Raw genomic sequence first — 24278 nt, 5'->3', positions numbered from 1 at the left:
AATAGGCAATTCCCAAGGTAAAATTACAGCCATCTACACAGCTCACAGAATAGAACAGTGAAGGACATTTGCCATTTAAATCAGCAGGTTTTCCAGCATTGTACAATTTCAGGTCTGTATTACCAACACAACCAGTTCTGGGCCAAACTCTATTATTCCTATATATCTTTGTCATTCTATTACGTAGCCGAGTTGCCCAGCTGTTCAGCAAGTACAAAAAAAAAAAAAAAAAAAAAAAAAAAAATTCAGCTCTTCAGAATGGTCTATGCTAAAAATTCAGATTTTGTCACACAAGAAAAAATAGTATTTTTGTAATTTTCTAATTACTGAGAGTTTAAGATCTATAAATACATAAATTTTAATACACTATATAAATCAGCTAATAAATAAGGCTTAGAAAATTAAAAAGAAATGTAGAACACATAAGACTACACAGACTTCTTAAACTGTTCTGTTGTATCTCAGAGGACCTGCAGGATTTGTTTCTTTCCCATGTAAGAAGCTGCTAGTAATTTTATTTTTTGCCTAATAACAATACTGCACCTTTTCCCTATGCACTTTTAATACAAAAGGCTTCCACCTCACAGATCTACAGATCCCAACCTCCAAAAATTGCTCCCAGGTCACTTTAGGGAGCAGAGAGAACAATGAACCCCCCCTCCATTCCCTTTCTTCACAGCTTTGATATCCCAAGCTCGTCTCTCCAGTCAGCCTGAAATGCTTCCTCTGCCTCAGATCACATTTATGGCAAAGGAAACTCATGACAAAGGCATGACTCATTCAGGGACATTTCCCCAGAGCTGCCAGGGGTGTGGGACACTTACCAAAGAGCTGGGAAGGGTTGGCATTGGTGGCTTTTTCATAATTAGTCAGTCCTTCATAAATAACCTTCCCCACTGCAGCATAAAGGCACTCCAGCTCTTCGTACTTGGAAGCTACACTTGAGGTACCTGCAGAGTTCAGAGGTGTGTTTAGTTTTGGTAACATTACCCACAGCACAGGCAGAGAACAGTTACACTGTGAATCTAGTCAATAAAACACCACTGGAGTCTTAATACTGTCAACAATCTAAGGTGACATAGGCACATCCCTCATTTATAAAAACCTCTTTATTATACCAGTACATCTCTGATAATAGTGTACCACTTCTGAGTAGCTCAATTTGATGGGCAGTCTTACATTACTGATTTACTTTTCTCCATGAAAATATTATCTACATTAGCTTCTATTAAGACACAGCATATTACTTATTGCCTTTCTTTTTTACACTTTATCTCCCTTCCTTATTTCAGCAAAACAGCAAAAACAATACCTAAAAAATTGCACTTCTGAAGCTGAAAAATTCTAATTGCAGAAATACATTAAATTTATAGCATGAATTTCTTGAACTAAAGTTATGACAGCCACAGGTTATTAAGTTTTTATGTCAATGGATAATGATGTATTCCACATGATTACTTCTTTCAGCTTTTCTTTTTTTAATCACAGGTTGAAAGTGCAAGCTAAAATGGACCATTAAATGCAAGAATCATAAAACAGAATATTAGCACGCTCCAAAGAGTGCCTTCATCCCACCCTCAACCACTTAAGTTATGCAGCAATAAAGGATAAAAGGAGGAAGAAAACACCACTCACTTGGTTCTGTGGGGAAAATTCCCATCAAGCGGGACAGCAAACTGTGGACAGCTCTCAAAACCTTGGTGTTCCCACAGGTCATACAGGCTGCTACCCCTCTTTGGAGGGGCTTGAAGCTGCTCAGGATAGCAGGGGGCTGGAGCACAGTCAACAGGAAACTTAAGACCTCTAAGCCAGTGCAAATGTTGGCAAAGTTGGCCTGATTGGGCTGCTCCTAAAGAGAAAGCATACAAAAAGGCAGTGAGTAGGGGTAAACAAGAATTACACAGATTACTAAACTCAGATAAAATCTGTTAAAACTTACTAGGAAAAAAACCCCAAAATAAACAAACCACACCAACCAGTCAAGTAAGTATTGCAACTCTACAAATTATAATCACTGCTGCAATTCACATACTTAAGCACTTATTTATTTCACTGCAAAGAAAATATTAGTACTGTAAAAATCTATATCCAGATATGACTGGCATTCAATCACCTCACATGCCAGGAAAACCTAAAGACCTACAGGACTAGAATGCTACCTACCACAGTCATGAGCAGCTTATCAAACCACTGCAACTTCAGTTCTGACTTGGGCCACATGTCTGGTCTTAAAGCTGTTTTCAGGAGGTTGACGCAGCGACGAGACAGCAGCTCCCCAGGGGATCCAGCAGTGTTGGAGTTGTCATTTACCTAGCAATTAATCAGAGTTAACAAAATTACTCCCTTTTGGAACCAAATCATTAATTTATTATTCTATCCATGCAAGCATGTAATTTCTTATTTCTGAAATGGATGAGCTTAAGTAGTTTTATCAGTATAGTCACACAGCATTTAATACATAAAAAGCTGGCAACTAATAGTAAACACCAGAACTGGTGTCTAAATTGCTTGCTAATTAACCCAAATCACCCATCAAAGGTGTATTTTAAAAAAGTTTCATGCCATCCTTTACTACTACAACTCTGAACATACTCAGGATGGTTAATCTTTACTGTTTGCAAGGTATCCATAAACATGTGCAGCTCTTTACTCAATTCATCTTTATACTTAAGAGCACATCTACTTTGTGCAATGGACTGTGGGATATAAAATCCCATGCTACTTACCAGCTGAGTCTGCTGCAGGAGCAAAAGCCATAAAATTTGTCAGCCTGGAGGTACACCCAGATAATTTTCCCCCTTCTAGAAAAGTTAATTCCCTCCAATTTTGGTAAAAAACTTTAGTTCTACATGCTGCAGGAAAGTAATTCCATGTATAGGATTTTGAAAATAAAATTACAATCATTACCTCTAGATACAGTCATTCCCTATAAATATCTCTAAATATTTTGGGATAAAGTATTCTTGACATTTAACCTAGGCAAAGAACAAGCATACATTGCAGCTTTACCCAAATATGTAATTAATCACGAAAACAAAGCATAGAAACATTAGAATAATCCAAGCCTAAAAGGACCTATGTGAAAAGAGGGGTTTATGGGTTTGGCTGCTACTCCACACTGGTATCTGCATATCAGAATAACCACAGTACCTGGCAAGCAATTCTAATCAAGAAGTTCACAACAGTGTCTGTGTGCTGCTTGTCAATGGGCTTGGCAAGGAGGGCATCAGCTCCTGGCAAGGACTGGCTCCGTCCAAACACCTGCATGCACACAGAACACAAAAGCCATCAGCCAGACTGGAGGAGGAAAACTACAAGAACAGATTTTAAATATTTCCTAAAGCTAAAACCTTCAATTTAGGGAGTTTTGAGTCATGTGGAAAAAGCAATTACACTACTTAAGAGTCTCTGAACAAATCTTGATTTTCTCTTACAGCACTTATTGCTCCTGTAGCTGTCCTGAATCGTTTTACTTCTTGGCCAGAATCCACAGACAATCCTCTTTTAACAGCAGATGAGGCAGAACTTGCTCCTTCTCCACTTGCACTTGAGTCCATATCTGAATCTGGCTGAAATATCAGCAATGTGCATGTTAAAAAAAGTACATTAAACTGTGGAACTGTTCAATCTTTACCCATTTATTTTGATTTCCTACCTGCTGGTCTTTGATTCTTTGCAATTCCCATTTAATAACAACTTCAGCAAGATCCACAGCTAATTTTCTTTGCTCTATTGTAACACTGGGAGTGAAGCCCAGTCTCTGCATGGCACTAACCATATGCTGAACCAAGTGATGTCTCACAGGATAATAAACCTGAGAAATGGTTTCACAGAAATGTTAGCCATTAACCAATAACATTCTACACAAAACCTACAAAGTTGAAATAAAGCAAAACTGTAAAACAGTCATCAATCCCAAAGTTTGCTAAACCTGTACCACTTCAAATTTTATAATATGGAAAAGTAACTGGTGCACTGAAAATAGTATTTTGGCTACAACTTTCAGTAGTGACTACTGATTTCATGCACTCAAATGACGCATGTTCTTTTCAACACTCATGGTTTTTCTCAAGGATCAGTCATACTAATTTTTTTCCAAGCCTTTTAAAGAGCTTCAACTCACGTTTGAGCACACTCAGATATTCTTTCAAAAATTTTTGAGGCATTAGTTCCTGAAAAAACATCTATTAGCTGTCCCTTTGGATTGCATTTTAATACGTTTTCAAAAATGCTTCTATATTGACATTCTGTACCATTCTCCCATTTGTTTCATGTTTCCCAACATATACTGACTGCAGATAAAAGTGCTCTAGTCAATGCCACAGAATATATAAAGTCAAACAAAAAAGGATTACTGGAAGTTGGCAATGAATATAGCTCTGCAGTTTTTTTAAAAGAACTCTTAGAGAATCTTCACAGACCTGTTAAAGAACACTGCTAATGCATGTGCAATGAATTCATCTTGCAGACTCTAACCTGACATTTGGAGTTCTAGCTTCAATCATGATAGAGCTTAATAAATTACTTGCTATTAAACAGTTGTATTCAGTTATAGATAAGTATCTTTACAGACAAATGATGCATTTTGAAGTTAAACCATATAAATCAGATTATGCTGTTTTTCTAATCAAACTGTTTACTTCCTTGATACAGGAGATACAATGAGTACCAGATTAACAGTTACAAGTACCTTAAAATGTTGCACTATCAAGTGCAAAATATGTACTAGTTGGGGCACTGTATGGCCCTCTTCCACAATGATTTTTCGTGTCCAATGAGTGAGCATCTGGTGTCCATCCTCCATTCGAGCAGGCACAGCTGGAGTCAGGATAGCCATGGCCTGCCTGACAATAGCCCGGGCTTCCATCGCATGAGCCTTGAGAAGGCTGTGAAAAACCTGAGCAGCAGAGCTTCTCATCAGCATTAATACTAGGCATTTACAAAAACAAAGCATTAATAAACACAATTTCTCTCTAAAGGCCCATCATTTGTTAGAAATATCATGATACAACAGCACCAGAAGCATAAAGCATCTACTTCTTTCGTTTACATTCCCTTCTCTTCCTCCCTCTCCACTGTCCAATTAGAAGTTTTCCCTTAGTCCCCACATTGTGTCTCAACTGAAATGTCTCTCTTTTAAATGAAGAAACATTCCCAATTTTGCTAATTCAACCAAAACATTTACTTGTCTTACTTACCTCTCCTGCTTCTTTCTACTTGTCTTATTTACCCTTCCTGCTTCTTTCTTCTACTCTCCTACTCACAAGTAAATCTGTATTAAACATTTGGCCTGCTGCTTCTGCATTTGTTTGTGGTGTTTGAATTATACTCAGTATTCAAAACCACCGTGCAGCTTCTACTCTGAATCTTAAAATAAAACACTCCATGAACTTAACACAAGCCCATGGTCAATACCTGCAGAACAATCTTCTTGTGAATGGCAAACTTGGCAATGATGTGTGCCAAGAGCAAGTGGCCACTGTACTTGCAGGCTGGGTCCACGCAGGCCTTGGAGAGGAGGCAAGGCCAGGCAAAGGTCATCAGGCGCCGCAGTTTGCTGTTCCTGTTCTTGTTGTTGTCGTGGATGTGATGGGGGGCATGCTCCACCAGCAGCGTGGCAAACTGCAGCAGGTAGATCCTCAGAGAATCCAGCATATCAGCTTGTTTTTCTGGATCAAGTACCTAGATCCAGGCATGATCAAAGAGGAGAGAATGAAGTTGACAAAAAAAAGCAACTTTTATGATCATAAAGGCAAAGTCCCAAATTTTTGCTTTTTGAGGGGTTTTTAAGAAGACTAAGAATTAATTGTAATTGCTTTCTTGACTCAGTTTAGTACCCACAAAACACTGCTGAAGTGAGAACCTTTAAATAATGAGCACATCTGGGAACTCTCAAAACGATAACCTGTGAAAAGAAATAAATAAAAAAACCCAACCCTCATCTTCAACAACGTTTATTTTATAACCTCTGACTGGTTCCATGAAACAGCAGTGAATTAGAAAGACTGATGTTGGGTCATGGAAAGCTTTCCTTATAAAAAAGACTGGGATTATAGCCAAGTAAGGCCCATTTCTAAAGCCACATTCCAGATCTGAAAACAGCATAAACTGAAAACTGTAGTCCCCATTCTACCGATGACTGATGGATCTCACATTCAACATTATGGAGCAATTTGACATAACAGACCATTATATTCAGAACAGAACAACCAAATCAAATCAGGATGAGAAGTCAAATGAGAGGAGCAACTTTTTGTTTTAATTTTCAAATACTTCAGTGTAAACAGATCGTTACCTTTGTTATAAAAACGCTAGTGATGCTTTCTGGATTATCTCCTTCTGGGTTTGGGGGGCCTAACAGCTGTTCACCTTCTCCTTTTTCAAAACTGTACAAGAAAGCAGGATTCAGGATATGTTGCAGCACCTACAGAATATAAAGTAAATTTTACTGTACTACTATATTCTTCTTATGGCAGCCAACATTCAAAGTACTCCCACAAGCAAACCTGCCCATTAGACATACTCACTGAGTTACAAAAGGCAACTATACATAAAACCCCAAGAAAAAAGACACACACTGATTTTTTTCCCCCTCTTTCTTTCTTCCAAGAGCACAGATTCTTAGAAAGTGTAAACTAAAGCAGCCAGCATTGAACACAAGATGAATTGCTGTCTCTGTTTATTATCGCTCTTCTTCAGGTATGATATTTTCACCTAAATGACTCTGCCAATTATCAAACTCGTTGACATTTAAGTAAGGGAGTTTTGTTGCCCTAGTTCCCAAGAAGAAAATTAAACCTAAATACCAGGCTTCTTTGATTTAATTGCTTCAGTTACCTTGGCTTTGAGCTCATCTCCGAAGTTTGGGTCATTCAAGTCTACAAACCGGAAGAACAAAGCCCGTTTTTGGGGAATACTGTAGTTTTTGGGGATCTCTTCTTCCATGTATTCCTTCAAGAAAGTCATATTGCAGAGAAATCGGCCCGTAAAAGCTCGAAGCAACTGGAAGAGTAACTCTATATCACCATAATTCCTTCTGTGAAAACACATAAAATACAAAACTTCTGTGAAAAAAATACACAAACTGACTAAATGAATCTTTTAAAGGAGCAGAGAATCAAGAGCAGCCAATACCACATGCATGGTTTTAAAGCTAACGGCAGTATTATGAAATATATTACACTTTCTCTTCAGTAACTGCAAACCATTTTTAGTAGGCTTATATACCTTTACAGTATTTTCAAAGTTAAAATTTAAAAAATACATGCAGGGTCCAGGAACGAAAGATTTTTACGTACTTGCAGTAATTCAGTAAGCAATAGGCCAATAGCTTGGGCTCTTTCCAGTTTGTTGCAGCCATATTCTCCTTCCTATGTCTCTCCTGAAAAGCTTCACTCACCCATACACGTTTCAGCTGATTCACCAAGGAGTGTTGATTTGCTAACCAACATTCATCATTCTTAACAATAATACTTATGATCTGTCCAAAGCAAAACAAGACAAATGCACAGTCAACACACAAGAGATCTGTCAGGAGAAACAATGATATACAAGCACTTGCTTAAGGTCAATTAAGGGTTCTAAAATATTCAACAGCAAAACAAAAGAGTAAAATACAAAATAGTTTAGATAAAAAAAAAAAGTTCTGTTTCTGTTGTCATGCTGTCCTCTTGTATCGTACTTGACAAAAAAAGCAGAGTTAATTTGAGTCTCTTTTCCCTTCTCAGAGCAGCTCTGACTACAAACACTCCACATTTTTACAAGTGGTATTCTATGAGCTCTAATACACACACTCACTGAAAGCCTGGATGTAAGAGGCTAGCAGCTGAAGAGGTTTCAGCTATGCAGTGCAGAGACAAACAAGATATATGAATACCTTGATAGCCTGGAACTGCAGGTCGAGACGCATGGTGGTGGTGCTGGGGGAGCCAGGTCTCACGGCTGCCTGGGCACCCACAGGCAGCAGCAGGGTGATAAATCGGTTGGGATTAGCTGCCAGTACATCCCGCAGAGGTTTGGCATCTTTATGTTTCAAGAAACTCTGCAAAAGGGGAAGAAATAATTTTAACAACCTTTAAAAGCCAAAATACCCAGCAACTATATCATCCTGTAGCTTTTATATTACACACTAAAGTTGCAGAGGTTATATTTCATGTATATAAAAATAACATCTACACTTCAGTAATAGCCTTACATGATCTGGAAAGGTATAAAATCAACACTTCAGAACAAACAAACACAAAACCAGGAACAGGAACCCTGCAGTCAAGAGTAAGACCATGATTAAGGACCACAAGGTCATACAAGCAAAAAAAGATGCATAAGATGAAACCTTTTTGTTCATCAGGTTTGTCAAGTTGAGGGTTTTTTCCTGCTCCTCTCCCCACACAGCTTACCATAAACATTCTGCTCCACTGTGGATCATTTAAAGTGGCTTCCATCATGAACAACTCCACAGTCTGGGATGGATGACGTGTCAAAAACTTTATCAGTGGTTCCCTGAATGGACTGCCAGCCTGAAAAATTCAAAACCTTAAATTAAAATGCAGAGTATAGAGTATTTCCCACTAATTTACTACCACTCAGAAAAATACATTGGACTTGGCATTTATACAGATACAAAATGTTCAGAACTCTCATGATAATAATTTATTGACACTTTCAAAACTTCACTTCTAAGGGTGTAAGGCAAATGTTAATACCTCCTAAAGGTTTGAAGAGCATATTTCAGCATCAACTGTTCTCACACCATATTTAAAATATTATAATCATCATACACTAATGTTTTAAGACTATAAAGCAAAAATTTCAGCAATGTTAACTTTCACTTTTACCTCAATTAACATTGCTCGTTCTGTTTTCATAACAACTTCCAGAAGAGGTTTAACCAGAGTCTGAGGGGCAGCTGGGATCAGATGGAATAAATTTATAATTGCTGAACAAATCTTCATTTCCTACAGATACAAAGAAACACAATTAAATAAATATTACTGGCTATTATGTATAAAAACAGTATCACACATCTTACTTCTTTTTTTCTCTTGGTATTAGCATAGCCAGCAGCCAAATGCAAAAGGTTAACATATACACAGCATCTACTTCCCATAATGCATGAAAAAATTGTACCTGTGGAAGTCTGCCCTACCCCCTCTGGTAATATCATGATTTAAATTTTATTTTCCTTTCCAGCAGAGTGGTGTTTTACAGGTAAGAGCTAAACATTGCAATGATACTGCTGATGGGGGAGTTACAGAGTGCTCACTGCTCTACAGCAAGTGGGTCATGCATCAAACAGGCAGGCCTTCCACCTGCACCACCTCTGCTATACACCCCACACCCCCAGACTACACATGAAGAGAGATTCAGCTCTCTCACAGCACTGTTCAGCCTATCTCACAAACAGCTGGTTGCTGTAAAGTCAGCTCTCTTCTCTCACTAGATATCAAATTATCCAGGAGTCCAAAATAATTCTGCATTTTTTTCCATTGTGCAATTTAAAGAAAGGCTGTATTTCAGCTAGCCTAAGTGTAGATTTCCTTCAGTAAGAAAAGGGAAAGGAAAAAACAAAATAACAAAGCCACCCTCACCATCTCTCTAAAATTAAGTTCCAGTATCCAAGATAATTTTATCAAGTGCATTACATTTTCTCAACTGAATTTAAACACAAAGCATTAGGGTCCACTCCTTTAACCTGATCTGCCCAGACAGAACCCACAAGACCCCTCTCATGGACTGAAGTGCAGGGCTGAAAATACATAAAAACCTTTTGAAACCACTTATACCTTCACAGAAACTAAAAATCCTGCTCTTCCTGGTACAAACATGCTCAACATCCTTAACTGCAGTGTGATCAAAACAGCTCTGCACAGACAAAAAGAAGACAATTCACAGCACTGCACTCAAAGGCACAATGCACTGTGCCCAAAACACAATAATAAAACTAAAAAAACACAAGTTAAAAGAAAAAAAAAACAAAAAAAAAAACAACAACAAAAGAAATCATAACAACAAAAAAAGTTCCTGGTGCCTGCACTGAGTTTCTCACCTCTACCCCTTTTGTGGCAGGCTGAACCAAAACAGAAGTCACAGTATGAAAGGAAAAAGCCCACAAAAATATCAAATAAACATATAAATCAGGAGCACATTCCATTCTTTAGGCTGCAGTCTAACTTCAGCTCAGTTACTTCCTCATTCCAAACAGAAGGAATGGGGACAATGAGCATCTCGCATGCTCCAAATTGTCCTCCAAACAACTAGGATGAAATTCATCCTTTTTTCTACTTTTACAGTGATCAGACATAGCTTCTCAAATATTTAAACTGAATAAAAAGATAATAAAGATAATTAAATCAGGGGAAACAACATTTTAGCATCTTTAAACACAAATCTGGCCACCATCTACTACAAAACAACTTTCAGTACTTGCACTACCAAGCTACGAAGTCCTCTAAATTCCTCCTAGGCTGTAATGCAGAATTTCCACCATGGAAATTTTCACCCTTTCACAAGAGGGACAGCTGGAGGTAACAATCTACTCAAAACTTATTCTTTCAATTACCAGACATGACCTGAAATCCCATGCCTTTCCCTGGAGAGGCAGGGAAGAGAGCAAGAAAGATTTAAATCTAGTATTTTATTCCCTGGACCAACGAATTAGATTTTAATCACTACTTAATATATTACATTTTAATTTGTTCACTTCCCTGAACAGCCAGATCACAGCTCAGGATCACAGCAGGACTGTCATAAATTATTTAGGTGAACAAGGCTTAGTTATTCTGGCATCAGTGTGGATCATTACAACAGTCGTCACTATGTAGCATTTCTAACTAATTTTTCAGTTTGTCTGAAAACTCACTCCACAGACCTTTTCACTATTCTGTAAGAGGCCTTGCTGAGCAGCCTTTATCTGCACAATGTGGAGAACTGCCTGACACCATCACCAAAGGGCACCTTCATCCCGTGCTGCTGGAAAAGGATGGAATGCTTGAACAGCAGCAGCACAGGGAGGGAACATCAGGCTTTGCTGGCCAGTTCTGTTCTCCTCTGAGCGTTTACCACCTCCTCTCCTCAACCACACAGTCTGAATGATCCAGCCTGCTCCCCAACACTGCTTTTAATGAGTGTCTCAGATGTTGGAATCTTACTAGGATCATAAAGAAAGGAGAGAAAGTGAAATGCCAGCTGCAATAACTGACCACTAGTTTGACCATCCCTGTTTTTCAACAGCACAGTCTACATACAGACACATGAACACAGCCTGCCACAGCAGTTGTACAAAGACCAAGCTGTGTCCTCCTGCAGTTTCCTAGAGTTTTTATTTTTAAGGAAACTTTGGAGCAACAGCTAGGAAGCAGAAAAGCAATATTTAATCAGATTTGCATTTGCACAATTCTACTTGAAATGTTTCCAGACTTCTCTTGTCCCTCAAGATGTGACAGCAGATTCTTTCTCAAGTGTCTGGTGTGCACTCCCCACGCAACTTATCTCTCTAAATACATAATTACACAGAAAACATCAACAAAAAACATTAAAAGCAGGGGAATTCCCAACTAAACATGACTTAGTGACAAATAAAAACTGTTCTGGAGGTGCCACATTGTGGTTTAAAAGACTATTGCTACAAAAAGATCTGCAAGGTATCTATAATCATCACATTTGAAGAAAAGTGAATCCCAAAAGTATACAAAGGCCTTCGAACTACTCTGGCATTAATAAAATGAGGTTAACTGAAGAATGCACAGAGTTTTAGTTCAAACATAAGAAACCAATCTCATTCTCCTTCATTAGAGAACATCTAGGTCTAATATAAAGCAATGACCAAATTCAGATTAAAAGCTCTTTGCAATGACAGGAAAGAGAAATGAAAAGCCATTAAGCCATTTCCATGTTTTGAGGGAAATAAAAAGCCAATATAATTTCATTGTAATTTTAAAAACAACTATATTAATAGAATTCCCCCCATTTTTACTTTAGGTGCAATTATAAATCTCAACACTTAATAAAAGCATTTAGTAAAACATTAATAGAATGATGGGACTTCTGATAATGCACAGGAAACTGCACTGAGGCAGGAATTCCCATCAGTATTGCTAAGAGCGCACAGTATTGACATTACACTGCACAGTTTTCCATTTATAAGAGAACTGATCAGCTTCCCATGCTTCTACACTGAGGCCATTACTTTCACTGGGAGCATGATTTTAATGTGATCCCAACTAGTAAATATTGAACTTGGTTTAAATAAATTAAATTTTAAATTAACTGGGATTATGTTATCATTATGTATAATTTTCCAAAGGCTATGTTATGAACATCAAACACATTAATGAAAAATGGGGGATTATGCTGCTGAGCTCATCAGCCATTCCAGTGAAGAACAGATTTCTAAGCAGAAAATGCTGAGGGGGAAACGAAATACAAATGCTTGAGCTGTTCCCACACTAACCAGAACAGTCTCTAAAGTAACCATTGTCAGCAGATAAGAAGCTCCTCTTACTGAGACTTCTAACAGATATTCAATATTCTATATTCAATCCAACCAGTCTGTTAGCTTGTAACAAAGCATCAATGTGTAATCAGTAATGGCAGCATTTACAAATGAATGAGTTCTTTAATTCCAAAACATTAATACTATTTATTTCTTCTCTTCTCACATAAAAGCATTCATTAACTTACATTCCCATCACTCCGTTGTCCACCTTTGTGTGTAATAACTACAACTTCCATCCATTTACGCAGGTGTTGCTACAAAGAAAGGATAATTAGCATTATTCTTCTAATTAGACAGATCCATTTTAGCACATGCTACAAGAGACAATATAGAGGCAGAAATAATTCTTTGAAGGAAACAAAGGGAAGAATTATCAGTTATTTTCAATCCCTCGAGTTGAAAAGTTTACTGTTGCTATAAGTCCTCTCAAGAAGGACTTAAATCTGATGCCCTTACACTTCTTTAATTACCTGCTTGATGTGTATGCATTTAAATATTCATGCAAAGGGGATAAAGAATTCACATATTCAGTTTAAACACTGCAAATAAACAGAGCAATACCTTCCAAAATTTTAAAAAAGAAAACACCAGAACAGATTAAGTGCATTGGGAAGTAAAATTCTTAAAGGTGTAAGTGGCACCTTGTTTAAAGATAAATTTGCCCAAACAAATCTTGGTATAACTAGTTATGTCTTCACTAAGAAATAAAACCTCTTAACTTCTTGGTTTAGAAGTCCTTTTGAAATTTACTCAAAATGTTTAAAGAAATTGGGGGTTTTTATTAATAGCGAAACAAAAATCTTTTACTTCCAACATATACATTGAGTCACTACTGAATTTTTGATTTTTTACCAAAAAAATAGTAGCTAGAAGAAAATTTCTTCTGGAAGAGCTAAAATAAAAACTTGGATGGGCTTACCATCATCTGATCACAGAATTTATCATTGAAAGAGTTTGGGAAAAGTCTAGTGACTGAGGTCAGGCGATTCACAACATTGAGGGTCAGACTCCGATAGTCTCCCAGCATCATCAGCAGTGGTCTCATGTGGGTATGAATTTGATCAACTTCTATGGTGGCTCCTTCCAAGAACTGCAGGAGAGTGCACAATTAAGATACAGGTGGAGAGGGGCATGATTTTTGTGCAAGCATTTTTCTTGAAATAGATTCAGCTGATTGGATTTTTCTTCTTTTTATTGTGATCCTTCAGTACAATAGTTCAAATAACATCTAGTGCTGAAAATTTATACAGCGACAAGATGGATTTGGGAAGCACTGAGGTATTTGACACACAGTAGGACATTCCATAAAATAATCAAGTAGGAGACTGAAAAACTGCTACAGTTATAAATTAAATACACAGCTATGAACAAATTACTTAGACACTATATTAAGAACTGCCTGTGAATCTGGCTAAAGGCAATAGAGCAAATTTCTGTCTTACAATCTGCATGCATCCTGAGCAACAGAAAAGGTCAAAAGAGCCTGGCTGTAAGCAGCCACACATAATATTTCCTGTCATAACCAAATATCCTGTTGACATGAGTTTATCCCAGGAAACAAACAATCAGACAAATCTGATGTATAGGTCAGAACAATCCTTATTTGCTACCTCTTAACCCAACTCTCTCTCATGATGACAGTGACATGAAAAGCCACAAAACCTCTGGCCAGTCAATGGCACAAACAAATGCAAACCACCAGTATTACTGCAGTAATAGTCTCTGTTCCATGTCAGCCCAGCTATACAGCATTACAAAGAGGCTGTAAGTAATTTCATTAGCTTTTTTTTTTCCATTTAGAAGAATGGAATTAAAACTTGCTGTATCAAAATTAGGCACTGCTATTGGACAACAAATCATGATGAAAGAATATCCTTTCCCTGTCCTTTCAGCCTTTATAGACAATAATGAAGCATCCACAGGTCAGACAGAGCAGTGTAAGGCAAGGACACTAATTCTGACCTCAAACAGGACAGGCAAATAGTCCTGTTCCTTAACCATCACACTGTGATTCAGATCTAACTCTGTCCTGCTTTACTTTTCCAAAACCAACTATGGGATCTCCACCACTTATTTTAGGAATACAAACAAAACATGGGACAAGCTTTTACAATAAAGTCAAGCCTGCCATTTGCAAAACAGCTGAGAAGGGCTGAAGCTATTTAGAAGACTCATTTACAAAGACCAGTCCAACAGAAAGAAGGAAAGACTGCACAGAAAGATTGGAAGATTTACCATAGTCCTTATCCAAGAGCTTATAATTCTTAATTGCAACCTAAGGATAATAAAAATAATTCCTTAAGGAAAAGTTCAAATCTCAAACAAACATATCTGACACAAACTTTTATCAGCATCACTAACAAAAACTGAACAGAGCAACAGTATCTCCTGTAGAGAACTTTCCCAAGAAGTCTTGTACCAAGGAAGTAAAGCAGAGAGAACAGTGGTCTCAAAAGGAATGTTGTTTTAATATAGTCACCTTTCTCATGCACGCTTCTCCTGCCTCTTGCAGCTCATTATTTGTTGAATTCAGAGCCTTGAAAAGTGCAGCAATGATTTTCTCTCTTGACTGAGGCAAGTAATTGCAGGCAGCTAGAGCATCTGCAAATATCAAAGTAAATTTGTTCTCTTTGTTAACTCAATTTCAAAGGAGAGGAGAAAATAAACCCTAATTCTACACCGCTTCTCTTATAGTTTCTTTTTATGTGATCTCAAATTGCAGACAGCTAAAGTACTGTATGCATTGCCAAAATCAACAGGCATCATAACACAGAATGAGAATCTTATTAACATTCTATAGTTTTCCTAATGCTTTATAACATAATTAATCTTAAAATATTTTGGGTTCCTTTCAGAAAACTGAATTCTAGTCATTAAGAAGGCAGCAATACCTTCCCATTATTCTCTCCATTAAACTGTAACCTCAGGAGAGCAGTCATCAGTCTTCCAGTGCTCAGGTTTTCTGCTGATCTCAGGAAGCAGACTGCCCATTGCTCACAAGGACACTTAACTGCATCAAGTCTTGTTTAGGTTTTACTTACTTAAGGCTGCAATTCGAAGAGGTACAAGTGATGGAAGACTTTTGTAGCAAGGTAGTTTCATTAGGGCAGCATCTTCAGCCTCACACAAATTCAGTAACTAGGAAAAACAAACAATCATTTTAATATTGCTACTCACATTTGAAACACCACTATCGCACCCCCACCTTTACAGAAAGCTTTTCATTTACAGCACTTTGTTTTTGTCTTAACTCAAAACCAGAGGATCTTCTGCATTTACTGCTGCAGGCAAAGCAGACTTCACTTGATGCTTCAAAAGGGAAATTCTTGCATTTCAGTCAAAGTTTAAAATGCACAAATGAAAATACACATTTTTAACAATGGAAGTGCTAACACCATCATAGAAAAACATCTACAATCAAAGATAAGAACATAAAGACAAACTACCTCTGTGTAGAAGACCTTGTGTTCCACAACATTCAGATCCATTGTGAACAATCTGGGCTGCAGGGTTGTGCAAAATGTATTTCCCTCCATCAGGCCAATCTGGGCGTTTGCAGGTTGGTGCCGAAGCAAATGTTTTTTAGGAGGAACCATGTCCTGGAGTACCTATGTGATTTAATTCAGATTACTGAATTAGCAGCTTAAAATAACCCCACAGACCCAGCCGAGAAGACACCATTAGTCATGGCTCATTCTCTGTTGTGGCTCCAGATGTGTCTTGAGAAAAAATAAAGCTAGAGGAAAAATAATTATCTGAATTACTTTGATTCACAGTCAGTATGTAATTAATACATAATCTCTGTGAAGAGATCTATGATATTTAATAACTTCCACAACATCATGAACAACAAAGAAATTCATAGACTGAAGCATTTCAAACAGTGAAGAAAAAATAATATTTTAAGCTCCTAAAACATCAGAAAACCAAAAAAGTTAGTGTAACTTTTTTCCATTACATCAACTTCTCACTTTCCTCATTAAAGAGCATTAGCAAAGTAAGATATCAATTAGGGAGCTTCTCAGCATAATGTGGAATGTTTTCATGGCCCTTAAGACTAATGTGCATTCAATTATCTTCCAAAAGACTAAACAATACCAGCTTTAAGGAGTATCTAGCCAAAAGTTATTTCAATCAGCTTTGAACCTTATAGTCTCTTTCTGGATAGGGAAAGGCATAGCAGTAGTGCCACATATTTAAAGAATAGCAAAACAGAGTGTCAAAATTTAGTGTCTATATGGCCTAGCCTATGTCTGATTAGTGGCAGTATGAGCAGCCCATAATTTAAGGAAGTAAATCAACCTGAAGACAGTATAAATACTGACTAAGAGTCAAGTAGAGCCTGTATTAATCCCTATATGCTCCAGCCATTGTGTATGTTTGAACAACAAAATTTAGCAAATTACAAAAATATGCCACCAAAGCACTACAAACTTAATTCACTAGTGTGCAAAAGCATACCAAGAAAAGCATTTCTTCAAATCCAAACTGGAAAACAACTTTAAGCTAGGGTTCAGTAAATATTTCTGCTTACCTCTTTATGTGGCTCCATGATGACTGTGACACTTTTGCCAGTGACCTGTGCAAGCACCTGCAAGGAATGCATGGCTTGTTTTCTCACAGTGGAGTTTGGAGAGGTCACTTCTCGAACAAGGTCATGTGTGACATGATGGAAAGATTTTTCCTGTGCTGCAAGAATTTCTTCAGTTTTTTCTTCATCTTTTAAAGGAGTTGCACATCTGATCAAGAGCTGTTCTAATGTGGTCTTTGCCATAGCGACTGCTCCATTGGAAACCTGAGGCATCAGAGATCATTTTTATCAGCTAAATACAGAACAAAGACCACAAATCTACACATTACTCATCAACTTAGAATTTGATTTTGATGAATCCTGTTATTCTGATTTCCAACTAAACTTAGTGATTCTGTGGTCACAGTGAATCTGTGTTCTTTTGTCATCTTAATGTGGCCTGTACATTTCTAGTCTGAAAGTTGCAAATGTAACCTCAAAAACTTCAGCAAAGTTATGTGGAAAAATGTGACCTCATTCCTAACTTCAGATCTTGGTTTGACTTAAAATTACTAGAATTCACTAACTCTTGCATATAAAATTCTGAAGTTCAGCAAAATCAAAATTACTAAGATTTCCATCTGTGTGAATTTAAGGCCAGAAATTTTCTCCACACTATTTGATGAAATTCATTCATTACATACCTCTCCAGTTAGGTCCATCATAACAAAGAGAAGTGCCTTCAGGAAAGTCTGCTGGTTCTGGAGGACCCAGATCAGTGGCAGCCGTTCCATAAGAAATTTAATGGACACAACACCTCCTAGTTTAGCATACCAAGCTTGCTCATAACAGCAAGCACATAAACGTTCCACAATGTATGAAAACAAGGGAAGCTGACAAGCCTGGAAACAAAGAAATTGATCAGTTTCCTTTTCTACCTTACTGGTAGCCTCCGGAATTTTAGAATTGCATTGGCTGAAACTCAGTAATTTCAAAACACTTTAAAAAATCTTACCCTTTCCTTTGAACCCAAGATGATGCTTGCAACATCAAATATCACTGCTAGGGCCACCTCTCCTATTTTGCAGAGCTCCTTCTCCTCATATGCCATGCAGATTGCTATAGCATCAATAAGCACCAAGGGATCCATGCCTTTTGACCCATTTTCTTCACTGTGAAACATGGCTGTGCTAGGCTGGCTCCCAACCTGATAGCACTGCAGCAAGAAAGGACCTGGAATTTGCAACAGGGAATGGGGGGGGGAGGGGAAATAAAGATAAAACAGTGGATATTTCAATATGAATAGTCTTTTAATTTGATTTTACTACTACTCAGACTAGCTGATGGCAAAACCAGTAAGCCCCATGCCTATTTGCATATAAATGGGTTGTAAGGCATCCTTCACTCCTAGAAGAAAAAAAGATTACATCTACTTGAATATTTTCCTCTATGCACTAGACTATGCACTGCAAGAAGATTAATTAAAAATGAAGTGTCATAAAAATCCCAGTTACATTAATGTGACAATGAAGAGTGATATGCTTATAATATGCCTTTTACCAAATCACTTGTCATACAGCCCAAACAAAGTTTTCTTCTTGGATGTAAGACACTGCAATGCTCCAACATTTACTTAATTCCTCTGAAGGGCTTTCAAAACCACAACTGGAAACAACCTAATTAAAGACCATCTGCAAACAGTACTGTGAGAATTAAGTTACACAAATGCTCTGGAACTGTATGAGCCGTTCCACGTTGCAGTTATTTCATTGGCTGTAGCATTCACAGAGCATTATTAGGTGACTGATTGCTTTTTAAAACTTGCTTAATAATTCCCACTGCTCTAAAGAATTAAAACATAATTCTACCATCCAACAAAAAACCAGTATAGCTACCCAGGAGCAACCGCAATGATTTTTGAAACAGACAGCTGTGTGTGAAAGCACTGAGCTGTGCCCGGCTCCAGGAGCCGTGTCCCCGGCACTCACCGCACTGCTGAGCCACGGCCACCATGGTGTAGTGGCGGATCAGGCTGGCCACGAAGGGCAGCGCGCTGGGCCGCAGGTCCTTGATGACGGCCGACATGAAGGCCCCGGTCAGCGCCTGCTCGAACGTCTTGCGGGCCGGTGTGTCCTGGGCCTTGTAGCGGTGCGAGATGATCACACTGGGGATGGACTTCTCTGTGAAGCTGAAACACAACGTTGTGTTCAACAGAACCCCAAAGTGCAGCACCCCCAGCTCAAACTTCACTAAAAGTTTGCTCTCCAAATCCAACTCCTTCTCCACCTCCTGTTTTCCCCTCATCTTGATAGAGCTAGACCAGTTCACTCAGCTCAAACTTCATTCAAAGTTTGCTCTCCGAATCCAACTCCTTCTCCACCTCCTGTTTTCCCCTCATCTTGATAGAGCTAGACCAGTTCACTCAGCTCAAACTTCATTCAAAGTTTGCTCTCCGAATCCAACTCCTTCTCCACCTCCTGTTTTCCCCTCATCTTGATAGAGCTAGACCAGTTCACTCAGCTCAAACTCAAATCAAATTTTGCTCTCCGAATCCAACTCCTTCTCCACCTCCTCTTCTCCCCTCATCTTGAGTTCACTCAGCTCAAACTCAATTCAAAGTTTGCTCTCCAAATCTAACTCCTTCTCCACCTGTTTTCCCCTCAGATAGAGCTAGACCAGTTCACTCAGCCCATATTAATTTTGTCAGCCACTGGTCTCCAGCATGATGGATAGCTCAATTTCATCAGGAACATTTAAAGCCAGTGGTTCAGAAGAAGGCATGTATATACAATAATAGGTATACAGGCATCACACTGCAACTCAATTACAGAATGTCATTTTCAATATTTTGACATTTTTCCCTTTTTTAAAAAGACATTTGATTTTAATCTTGAATGATTGAAACACTATTTATCAAATCACTGCCCAACAAAACATATTCATTGCAAAGCTATATTTATGTCAAATCTAACAAGCCCAAACTGTGAAAGCTACTATGCTCTTTAGCTACACTTATTATATTGCAAGAGTCAAAGTCAGCCCACACTTCTTGAGCAAAGACGTTAAAGTTGTCTAAAAGCAACAAACTCGTGAAATATCTATGATCAAAATTGCAAAGCATGTAAGAAATGCTCCAATAAAAGGATCTCACATCACGATGAACAGAGGCTGCGTGTGACTGTGCTATAGCTTAGTCACTAATGAAACTGAATGTTGTCTTCCACTTTAGTAGAGGTATAGATGTACATACAAAATGTCACAATCTAAATTAATCTTTAAAATAGAATTAAACACCAGAATATTCCAATTATTTAAATATATGAAACTAAAATTAATCATATTGATCATATCTAATAGATTATACACTGGGCTGTAATTAGGGGAAGAAAATTAAACTATGAAACATTAACATGTCATTGGCATTAAAAAACATGCTAACAAAACTCCTTTCCACCAACAGGCAAAAACCCCATGAACTGCACAAACTAATCATTGTCTCTAAACTAGGTTGCTCCAAAGACACCATAAATTTTACATACACATTTACGCTTAAAGAATTGTCATACTTGGGATGTGCAAGGAGCTGGTACAATGCATGTTTGTTATCATCCAGGCTCATCATGGCCACCAGGAAGCACTTGATGACCTCCCAGGCCTGCCTGCGGTAATAGGGCTCCGTGTTGGCGCTCTTCAGACAGTCCAGGGCCGTCTCGATTGCCTGCAGTGGAACAAGAGAATCCACTTCTTGCTCTTGGCATTTACCATAAGGACATTAATCAAGGGAATGGTATCATTAATATATATTAAAAGTAACTTCTGAAGTATGCACAGTTTGGAGTGCCCAAGCTAGGAAATGCAGAGAGGGTCTGAGAGCGTGGCTTGAAAACACCATGGTATTTTCTGTGCTTTTGTACATGCTGAGTTTCATGGCAGATACATTTGCCTCCATGGTCAGAAAGCATTTAAAGTTACGAGTGAGGTAAACCTTCACTGTGTCACTCCCCTTTCCCAAAAATAAATTTTCCTTGTCTTCCCTTCAGCAATAATTGCTGTGTCTAATCCCTTTATACTGTATGTATACAATGCATTTATAACCATATATAAATGGTACCTTTTCATGCATGATGAAATGTCCCTGTAAGCAACTTGTAAATGCCAGTTATTTAATGGAAATAGTGCTCTTCCTTTGCAAGAATATTTAATACATTTGAGAATAATTCAAATCAATCTTTTAAGATATGATGATTAAAAAAGGGGAGTAGATCTCTTTGAGAAATTTCTATTTTGTGCTTATATACAGAGATAATACATAAAAGCACAACTGTCTAATTTCTAGCCTTCTCCCACAAAAGACAGGAAGATACATGAGACATTAAGTAAAAAAAAAAAAAAAATTGTAAAAATTTTTCTGGAATACATGAAAAAAGGAATTATCAATTGCAAGTAAAATCTAAGCATCCATGCATAATACATTTATGCAGAAAATGCCCCTGTTACAAAGTGGGCATTTTCCTTCCCTGGTATTTCCACTTACTTAACTTATTGTCATCCCATGTTTTTATCAGAGCATCTCAATGAAAAGAAAAATTAGTTTTGGACAGACCACAAAAGTCTACCAGGGCACTAAAAGAAAACAAGTATCTCTTGTTTTCAATTTATTCCACCCTTTTTTTTTTTTGTACTTTGACATTTCCTTTTCATAGATAAAAAGTGTTCAGCAGAAAACACTTTCTTGGTCAACCTCAAGCAGCTACAGATTACTCCATATCAAGGTTAGTAGATGCTAAAATTCTTTGGTAAACTTATTTTGAATTAAACCAAGCAGGACAGGTAAATGTCAACAACTATGGTATTTATATGTATTCAATTCATCAGCTTCAGTACAGTGAAGAAATCAGTAAATCTGCATTTTAAGAATCACTTTCCCAAGCTATTTTTAAGTCTGTTGGCTGGATGGGGCCAGAGAGCCAGCTGCCTGTGAAGAAAATTGCTTACTACATTCAGATGGTATCTACTTATGAAAGTCTAATTGAAAAGGTAAGTATTAAAACTCTACAGACCAAATTATCTCAGAATCCAGCTTCACTCTCAGATATTAGATTGCTGTAATTAGTGAGAACTAAGCACTTGTGATACACCATGACTGCCTGATGAAAGCCAGTACAGTACAAAGTGCTTCTAGAGACAACAAACAAAACCAAATCCTGGAGTCATGAGAATAATCACCACTGAAGAATTTCTACAGTAAATTTTTGATACATTTCAAAAAGCAAATAGGGATTCGTAGATGAGGATCCTGCACCTAACCTAAGCAATATACCAGAAGTTCCTACCTTACCCATTCTGTGAAAACATTTATTTGAGCCAGTTTAGCTCCCTAGCCTATCACTTCGTAAGAGCAGTAGACTATGCCTAAATCTGTTTTTTGGGGGTGAAATTTTACAGTTTATAGAAGGAATCAAGAAAGAACTCCCAGACAGATATTTTTAATGTTAGTTTCTCAGCACTGAAAGTAATTTAAGCCCTTACCTTTTCCATTGGGAGCTGAATGGATGCTTTACAGTCTGAAAATTCAATTGTAATACTGGGTCCTTGGATTTCTGTGACCACATACTGTAGTTTCTGTGATTCCTTCAACATCTTCCTGTTACTCCCACCAAATTTCCCAAGCACACGATAAGCCACGTGGGAGATGCTGTCAGCAGGATTGCGCAGGGTTCGCCACAAAGCCTGGAGGTTTAAGGTGCATGGGCAGACCAGGTTTACTTCAGCATTGTTCAAGTTGTAACATAAAAAAACCATCTAACTCCAACATTTTTCAAGCTGTAATGTAATGTCAAGGAAAACGTTTTATTCTTGTATTTGGGTAACTGACCCTGCATAAGTTACTTATCAAGGTCGAATATCAGCAGTCTCAGTTCACAACAGCCCACGTGCTTTGTAACAAGGTTTTCCTAAATGCAGTTTTAGATTAGACTACTGTCATCAGCTACACCATCTTTGCTATCTTGGAGTGCAGTTTTATGTTTATGATAAATATTAAACAACACTGTTAATTTAAAAAGCAGGCCAGTTAAGGCTGAACAAAGTTCAGAGCTAGTTTTGAAAAACAGAAGTAAATAAAGTAAACAGAATGTAACCATTTAACAAAGTATTTAGGAAAAACAATTCATTCTCTTCTAAATTTTCAGAGTTTTCAGCTTAACAGCACAACACCAACTATCTTTCGACACTCACATCAGACGGGTACAGGTTTCACAACAGATTTTTCAAGTTTTTGTAACCAAAGCTTCACATGAATTTCTAACAGTACTCAGCAAATCAATGACCTCTTGTGGTCTGAGAGGAAACAACACATTTACCTGCATGAGCTCAGCTCGAACTGGCTGGATGTGGTCATACAGAAAGTCTGGCTGCAAGTTATCCACACAGAGCTCCAGAGTTCTTAAGCCCTGGCTAACCAGGGTCTGGGATCCATTGAGAGCTGACACCAAGGGGTCCATCAGCATTGGCAGGTAGGGCAGCAGCGAGCTCAGACGAACGGGCACCGTGAGGCAGAGCTCTACAAACAGGTCTTTCATGTGCTGCTTGTGAAGGCCACTTTGCAACATATTAAGTCCTGAAAATTATGGATAAGTTATACACTCAAAGGAAAAAGACAGTCCATAGTTTGCTGTTCAAAATTGCTATTTCCGCAGTTCAGAAGAGTCTGACATTTTTAAACACTACAGAACTTACAGCTCCAGTAAATAATGAATTTACTAAATATTAATACCATTCATTGTTCTAACTTACATCTACCGATGTCATGCAGTGAATGCTTTTTTAGGTATACACATAGAAATAAAAATATCTGTGCATATTTTGAAGTTTAATATTAGACTCAATAAGGCATCATTTGAATACAGCAGATAGAAAAGAAAAAAAAATAATTTGACTCAAACCTCAGCCTTGTAACAATAAAAAGTAAACCCACACAGAACATTTTTGAAAATATATTGAATCCTGAAAAGAAACATTCAGTGAGTTCAAGGGCATTAATTGCCCCACACAGACTAAACATACTCCCCAAGTGATTTTTCTCCCCATAAAGATTTCACATATTCCATAAATCTACTGACATGAGTTTTACATAAAAGATTTATTGATAACATATATTTGCTAACTACAATAAAAACTGCCCCTACAGCTATAGATCTGAACCAGTCTACAGTCCTGGAACAGTTCTGACTAGCTTGTCCTTAGGTTTAAGTAGCTCTCCACATTCTCTTGCTC

At 37.8% G+C, this 24278-nt stretch overlaps 1 protein-coding gene across 2 annotated transcripts in view; it reads right to left on the bottom strand.

Annotated features, from left to right (window-relative positions):
• TRRAP (transformation/transcription domain associated protein) overlaps window positions 1-24278 on the bottom strand; it is a 75323-nt gene that overhangs the window by 36790 nt on the left and 14255 nt on the right. For both annotated transcript variants that reach the window (XM_077786879.1, XM_021539737.2), the window contains 26 exons: window positions 23366-23622; window positions 22533-22733; window positions 20570-20721; window positions 18992-19191; window positions 18019-18236; window positions 17708-17905; window positions 17028-17288; window positions 15940-16101; window positions 15535-15631; window positions 14973-15094; window positions 13413-13583; window positions 12679-12747; window positions 8835-8954; window positions 8397-8516; window positions 7877-8041; window positions 7299-7480; window positions 6838-7036; window positions 6296-6424; window positions 5416-5682; window positions 4691-4897; window positions 3656-3814; window positions 3435-3569; window positions 3151-3261; window positions 2164-2310; window positions 1636-1849; window positions 825-950 (listed from right to left, as the gene is read on the bottom strand). In XM_077786879.1, coding sequence (XP_077643005.1) covers window positions 825-950; window positions 1636-1849; window positions 2164-2310; window positions 3151-3261; window positions 3435-3569; window positions 3656-3814; window positions 4691-4897; window positions 5416-5682; window positions 6296-6424; window positions 6838-7036; window positions 7299-7480; window positions 7877-8041; window positions 8397-8516; window positions 8835-8954; window positions 12679-12747; window positions 13413-13583; window positions 14973-15094; window positions 15535-15631; window positions 15940-16101; window positions 17028-17288; window positions 17708-17905; window positions 18019-18236; window positions 18992-19191; window positions 20570-20721; window positions 22533-22733; window positions 23366-23622 — 4389 coding nt within the window. The remainder of the gene's footprint in view (window positions 1-824; window positions 951-1635; window positions 1850-2163; window positions 2311-3150; window positions 3262-3434; window positions 3570-3655; window positions 3815-4690; window positions 4898-5415; window positions 5683-6295; window positions 6425-6837; window positions 7037-7298; window positions 7481-7876; window positions 8042-8396; window positions 8517-8834; window positions 8955-12678; window positions 12748-13412; window positions 13584-14972; window positions 15095-15534; window positions 15632-15939; window positions 16102-17027; window positions 17289-17707; window positions 17906-18018; window positions 18237-18991; window positions 19192-20569; window positions 20722-22532; window positions 22734-23365; window positions 23623-24278) is intronic.

This window comes from Lonchura striata, chromosome 16, assembly GCF_046129695.1.
Source record: "Lonchura striata isolate bLonStr1 chromosome 16, bLonStr1.mat, whole genome shotgun sequence".
NCBI lineage: Eukaryota > Metazoa > Chordata > Aves > Passeriformes > Estrildidae > Lonchura > Lonchura striata.
Note: the sequence above shows the minus strand (reverse complement) of the source record. Positions and strands in the feature narration are given on the sequence as shown.